Source organism: Penaeus vannamei, chromosome 26 (genome assembly GCF_042767895.1).
Source record: "Penaeus vannamei isolate JL-2024 chromosome 26, ASM4276789v1, whole genome shotgun sequence".
Classification (NCBI taxonomy): domain Eukaryota; kingdom Metazoa; phylum Arthropoda; class Malacostraca; order Decapoda; family Penaeidae; genus Penaeus; species Penaeus vannamei.
This window is the reverse complement of record NC_091574.1, coordinates 6,379,333-6,386,832: the sequence shown is the minus strand read 5'-3', so window position 1 is coordinate 6,386,832 and position 7,500 is coordinate 6,379,333. Positions and strand designations below refer to the sequence as shown.

The following is a 7,500-nucleotide window of genomic DNA, read 5'->3' as shown; positions in this document are numbered from 1 at the left end:
GGGCGGGCGCGCGAGTGAACGAGGCCCGCACACAGCCAGCGAACGCGGCCGCGGCAACGTCAGCCACAGTTTCCGAGCGCCTCCAACCCGAGCAGCACACACTCACATACACACGCACGCACGTGGTTGCCCCCTCTTGCGCCTTCTCCCGCCTGCTACTGCTGCTGCTGACTGCTTGCCTGACTGCTCTACCGTTCTCGTGAGGTGAATCCTGTCCTCCCCCCCCCTACCCTCTGCCCGGGAGCCTACTGACGAGGACCCGGCCGAGGGCGCCGAGGACGGGAAGGGCGGCAGAGGGGCCCCGCGCGTGGACGAAGCCCCGACTGGATTAGAAGTGCTGTTCGTGCAGTGTTCGTCGTCGGTGGATTAGCCGCCTGTCCTGCCGGTGACGTGATCAGGCAGAGTGTGACGTTCGCGTGTCGTGATGTGACGTGCGTGATGTGTCGTGTTTCAGATATGATTAAAAAGGGTTTATGATGTGAAATTATTATTTTAATGCCGTTCAGTTGATTATGGGAGAACGAAATCCCCCTTTGGCCGGAGTGAATTCACGCATATTTGATTCGCAAACATAATCACAGGGATCCAATAGTTCAACCAACCATCTTTCACTATAAAATCCAAACCAGAAACTTCAACGAACAAAGCAAACGTCAGTTACAAACAGGAAAGAATCTAAGCTGCGGTGTGATGAAATACAAATCTTCTCTTGAAACCTGATCATGTGTGACAAATAAATAGCATAAGACGTTGTGTTTAGTGCCTTTTAAAACCGCTAAACCGAGTATAAACCTCTTTTAACGCTAAAAGTCTTTCTGGCTGGACGTGCTAGCCGACCAGACGAGACTCACCGGTCGCAGGGAATTCCATAAAAGACAAGAGGCAATCAGGAGCGAAGAGCAAAATTATACTAAAAATGCCTAATTGACAACTTAGCCATGAGGCCTGTCAGCTGGTAAGGTGAGAAAAGGGGGCGTGTCCGACAGCTAGCACCAATATGAGGGGGCGGTGCTAACATCATCCGTGGTTGAGGGAGGTGGCAGAGGAGGAGGAGGGGGGTTGAGCGTGTGGTGTGGTAGCGGGGGGGTGACTCATCAGTTATCCTTCACTTCACCCATTCTGAGTCAGGAACGCCACTCGGACTCGAGAATTTCCTCGGACTTGATGAGGCGGTTGGCGTCGGCGGTGACTTGAGTGTTGCGAGGAGTGAGTTTTGTGCTTTTGGGCTCGAGGCTGCGGGACTCTGCCTTAGTGAGCTCGCGTGATGGTGCGGTGTTTGCGTTTGTGAATGTTGGGGTAAAGGGGATTAGCAGACGAGTTCCGCCTGTCGACTTTGAAGACGAAGTCATTGCCACGGAAGATCGAAAGTGTCTCCGCGTTGTTCGTTCGTAGTGAATGTCCGAACACAATGACAGTGGCTATGTCTTCCTCTAAGACGGAAGTGCAGAGCAAAGATTTTGCAACGCGGGTGAAGGATGACGTAATAGATCACTTCCGGCCCAAGGCTGGGTCACCCGCGGAGTGCAGGGATACGAACACATCCGTCAGCATTAACCCTGTGGTCGTTCCGAACAGCGACGACGAAACTCTGACTTTACGAGCCAAGGAGGAGCAAGATGGCGAGGCACGCGTCAGAGGCGACCTGCAGCCGACCGACCTCAGCGTCAAGCGGAACAACAACAACAACCACATCGAGCTACAACCTCAGGGCCAAAAGGTCATCGGCAGCATCAACAACAACCACATCAGCATCCCGCCGTCCTTGAGCATCAAGAGCTCCTTCTCGATCACGAACCTCCTGAGACCTCTGGCGAAGGACAGGCCCTTGGACGAGCCCGAGGACCTGAGTCGGGCGAGGAGGCCGACGGAGGCGCTGCCGGAAGTGACCATCACGCCGCAGCCGCGTCTCCTGCCGGAGGACAAGGCGGCGGCCAAGAGGAAGGCGGAGGAGATCGAGGAGGACATCGACGTCGAGGAGGAGGACGGGGAGGAGGACGACTGCGACGGGGAGGAGGAGGAGGACTCAGGGATCAGCGAGACGCACCACCAGGACGAGGCGAGAGGTGAGGAACTGCGAGGTTTCTTTGCATTTCAGAGGATTCCGAAGGGCGTGTGTGTGTGGATGTGCGCGTGCCGGTGCGTGCCCACTGGCTCTGCCTGTGCATGCAATGTCAATGAGCCTCGTATTGCAATATCTGATGGGGATTAGTAGTCTGTTTTTCAAAGAATCTCGGAGAGCCGAAAGAGATACACGAACCTCGCGTCGCGCCTAATTCCGTGCATTCTGGCGCAAGCAAGGACCTGCCTCGGCGCTCCTTATAAGGCGCCCGACCCGTTGCGCTGGAAATGCGTCTGCCTTGGCCGCCGGGCTGCGAGGGCGTGGACCGAGCACCCGTAAGCCCTTCTGGTCAGAGGGCGCCGTAAGCCCATTAGGATTCTAAATACGTTTTTATTGGTCATTGCGTTTTAGCGCGAGAGACTGGTAGCAGTAAAACAGTTATTAATCATCGTGTTATTACGGCCGCCGTCTCGTTAATGCAGATGAACTGAACAGGCGAAGGAGGCGCTGACGGCTTGAGTGTCAGTAAGTCGACTTTTGATCGCGGCGTCGACGGCGATGATCGTCAGCTCACCGACAGATCGACACAAAGGAGCTTCTCGTAAGATCTGGCAATAGGATAAGCCAAGGCGTGATAACATCGGCGAACAACTCATTTAGAAACGGCTTTGAACTACTGAACGAGAGGATGTACGTTCTTCCACTCATGAGCTCTGGGAATATCGTTAAGGGCCGAATTTAGTGTCATATTTCATGCCTTTAATCGTGATTTATAGGCGGTTATTTTCACTAAGAAGATCGCTATTTGAGGTGCGTTGGAGTCTCCCGAGAGATGGTGCGAGTAAAAAGACGAACGTTCTGTAAAATCAAAGTTGTTCCATTATGAGATGACAAAGACTTGCTCTGGGTGATATTTTGATGCAGGTAATAGACTTTTTCTTCTGTTTTTATTTTGTAATTATAAAACAGAGAAATACCCTGGAGTATCATAATCAATTTCTTATCGGTCCATTAGAATTTAATAGCGGATGTGAAATGTGTATACAAACACACATACATACACACGCACATACATACACACACACATACATACACACACATACATACATACACACATACATACATACACTCACACATACATACACACACATACACACGAACACACACACACAATAGATTTCTAATAGAATAAACGTTACCTTACATCAATCCATCTGCCTATAAATATGTACACACACACACACACATATACACACACGCACACACACACGCATACACGTTAACACACACATTAGATTTCTAATGGAATAAACACCATTGCTTGAATACCCCTCACTCGCGAAAACGAACGAAACCACTCAGTTCCCTCTCCTAATGGGGGGATCTCGGCGGCGCACCTGTTCCCCTTCCCCTCAGATCGAAAGGCAAATCACGGAACCTCATTTCCTTTCTCTAAACAGCTCATCCATCTCATTCACGCAGCTGTCAGGCCCGAGAGCCACTTTGCATAGTCCGTCTGGCAGGAAGTTTTGGGGAACTTGCTTGCTCTCTTCCTTCGCTCGGTGTAGGGGGAAGAGGGAGAGAGGGAGGAGGAGGAAGAGAGGGAGGAAGGAAGAGGGAAAGGAGGAAGGGGAAGAGGGAGAAGAAGAGGATGAGGATGAGGGGGAAGAGGGGGAGGAGGAAGAAGGAGAAAGATGAGGGAGAGGAGAAAAGTGGGGAGGGAGGAAGTAGGAGATGGAAGAAGGGAGTGAAGGTGAACGAGGAAGAAAAAGAGGGAGAGGAGGGGGTGGAAGAGAATGGGAAAAGGAAGAAGAGGAGGAGAGGAAGAGAAAGATGAGATGAGGAAAGAGAGAAGATTGACAAAGTGGGGAAGCAGGAGCAAGTAGGCAAAGAAAAAGTTTGGAAATGTAGATGGAAAAGGAGAAATACTGAAGAAGAAAAATATAGGGAAAGGGTAGAGGTGAAGAGATTTCATCACCTGCCATATTTCAGAAGTGGATTGTTCCATTCACATTTCATTTTGAAAATCAACTACATATGATTCTCATTTGACTCTAAAACCAAAACCAAGCAAAAAAATCTGATTTCTAAAATCTGATCACATTGTAATTTGTCGACATGAATGGGATTTCCAGATTTAATGTATGTAGATATATTACCAATAATCAAAATTTTCAGTTGATAAACTTCATAAAAACCTTTCCACTTTACTCTCCTTGCAGCCACAACCTCCTCCCAACTGTCTCCTTACTCTCCTCCATCGGTATTTTAGCATTCCTCTATTTTTGCACACATGTCAGGGTCATGAGTGCCAGGGAAAGGGTCTTGGGTTCCATGACAAGGAAAATCGGCTCTGTTCGGAGAGGCGACGGTGTTCTTTTCCCTCTGCGACCACAGAGTATGAATGGTTAGAGCAAGAGCCTTTAAAGTCGAGAATTCCCATCGCTGTCTGTGGCTGCTGAAACCGTAGCCTAAGGTGAGAATAAAAGAGGTGGAAAGTAGGAGGGGGAAATGAAGAAGAGGAAGACCTTGGGAATGTGGAATTAGAAAAGAAGAGGGGAAGAGGTGGGATATTGGAATGATAGATGGGATGAAGAAAGGAAGATAAAGGAATAACACTAGAAATTTATGTAGGGGAATATACTAGACAAAGAATAATTAACAGAATATAATTAAAACAATACAAAAAACATTGAATATTGGTACTGTGATGGTAGTGTCTAATGGGTATGATATTAGGAAATCAAACCTATAAGTTATAAAAGATAAATACTATAATCTGAAGAAAAGAAAAAGAAGAGGGAAGGTTTTTGTAAAGGATTAAAGCAAGAAATAATGTAATTCATATTATAGAGGCATAGAACTTCTAGAACATCAGATAATTCAATAAATATTATTTATTGTTGATAGTATTATCTTGTTATTAATACCACTAACCTCATTAAGATCATTCTTATCCTTATAATCACTATCATTATCATTAAGACTACATTCTTATATAATGCATTATCACTATTATTTGCCACTATTTACCTTATCATTATAATCATCTCCACTATTATTGTTATTACTATCTATTACTCAATATCATCATCATTGTTCTTAATTCCAACTTTCACTATTCAAGGACTAGAACATTCGCACTTTCCTATAATTCTTAAAGGTCAAAATATATTCCTGAATGATAAAAAATTGAAGAAATAGTCATTCATTTTATGGAAATCTAAAGTAAAAAGTCCGTAGAGTTTCTTACAACAAAATATAAACATGCATTGACCTTAAAGTCGTTCTAAAATTTAGAATTTTGGTTAGATTGATAAGCAAAAGATTATGTACATACTTACACACGAACATAATGCAAAAAATATATAACCCCACGAACAAACATTTACTTCTATTACACTCAATCAAATATATTCTCAGAGAGAAAGATATATCAAAAGAACATGCAGGGATTTGCTGATAAATGATAATGATGATAATAATGATGATAATATTAATGTTAATAATAACGTCGATAATAATGATAATGGTAATGGTATTAATGATAATAATAATAATGATGATAATGATAATTACTAATTAATGATAATGATACAAAACAGTAAGAGTTATAAGTATAAGGATAATTATCATAATGCTAATGATAATGAAAATGATACAAATGACGATGACAATGATAATAATAATTATGATTTTATTATAATAATAATGATAATAGAAATGATGATAACATTGGTAATAATAATATTAACAATGATGATGATAATAATAATGATAATGATAATAATAATGATTGATAAAATGATAAAAATGATAAAAGAGATAATAAGAATGATAATAATAATAGTAATAATGATAATAGCAACTGATTGTAACATTCATAATTATAATAGTAATAAGGATAATAAAAATAATAACAATGATAATGATATAGAAATAATGAAAGGGATAACGATAATAAGGATGATAATTATAATAGTAGTAATAATGATGATGATAACTGCAATAGGGATGATGTAGTAAAGATGATAATGATAATAATAAAGATAATGATAGTAACAATGGCAAAAGTAGTAAGAATAATAATTATTATGATAGTATTAATATTAACCATAATAATAACAAAAATTATGACAATAATGGTAAAGATATTGATAATAACTATGATGATAATGATTATTATAATATTGATAATAATATCAATGATTATAAGAAAGTAACAGTAATGATAATGATAATCAATTATAGCAATAATGATGATGACAATGATGGTACTGATAATGCTAACAATAAGGATAACGATAATTATAATAATGACGATAACAATGGCAGTAATAACGACGATAATAATAATAACAATGATAACAATAATAAATAAGATAATGATAAAAACGGTAATAACAATAATGACAATGATGATAATAACTGGCTATATATTTATCGCCTCGAAGCACGCCCGTAAAGCCGTACCAATAAAGAAAGTTCACTGCCGAAAATGCACGTCGAAATAGCGGTGATCGCAAAACCCAAGAAACAATAGCACATTAACGCTAGTAGTACTTCCTTGTAGAAGGTCTTCACACAGATGCTATTCTCGGAAAAAAAATATGAAGCCCACCTGTCTGAATCGAAAGTTGATTGGCAGACGCACTTACACATTCAGACACGTACAGGTACATACACGCACACACGTACACACACACGAAAAAAGTATTTTCTTGATACCAATTAGTACCTTTCACTTTGCCCATGACTTCGTTAGCCTAGTTCTAAGCCGGCCTCTTGATCCCTGAACTTTTTTTTTTCTTTCTCTCTCTCTCTCTTTTAAGGAATGGAAAAAAATACTCATAAATATATTTCGGAAGTGCGTGGGAACTCCGTGACCATTGGTTTCATTCGTGGCCTCGAGCGCTCAACCCTTTGAACCTCTCCTGTGTAACCGCCAGGCATCTGTCGCTAAGGCTGGGTTTCGTAATATCATTATTTTCTCTAGCCGTATCATGACTGTTATTTCACTATTGTCTTCCTTACGGGATATGTATAAATTGGTGTTTGTATAAATATTTGTATGTATTTGTTGTAAGGAATCGCCTTTTTTTTATTCGATTTTTCTTTCTGTTTGTTTTCCTTTCTTTTGAGGGGGTGAGGGAGGTCGACGGGTATTCCTCCGTTTTCTTTACGCGATTCCGTTTTCTTTGGCGGCGAGACCCTCTGCCTCCATTACCCCCGACTTTGGACACCCCGCTCTCCCTTCTGCCTCCATTACCCCCTCTGAAGACGCCCCCATGACCCTCGCCAGCTGGGTCGTGATGGCCAAAGGGGTTCGGGTTTACTCAATAATGGTAATGGCTCCGTGAATGGGGGGGAGGGGGGGCGAGAGGGGGAAGGGGGAGGGGGAGGGGGGGCGAGAGGGGGAAGGGGAGGGGGAGGGGGGGCGG

The 7,500-nt window shown here is 42.9% G+C and overlaps 1 protein-coding gene across 1 annotated transcript in view; it reads left to right on the top strand.

The window, feature by feature from the left end:
* The window catches only part of LOC113814968 (homeobox protein B-H1), a 90,620-nt gene that overhangs the window by 3 nt on the left and 83,117 nt on the right, over positions 1-7,500 (top strand). Inside the window, exon 1 of the mRNA XM_070139998.1 lies at positions 1-2,063. This exon is cut by the window's left edge and continues 3 nt beyond it. Within this exon, the coding sequence (XP_069996099.1) occupies positions 1,409-2,063 (655 nt within the window). The 5' untranslated portion in view covers positions 1-1,408. The remainder of the gene's footprint in view (positions 2,064-7,500) is intronic.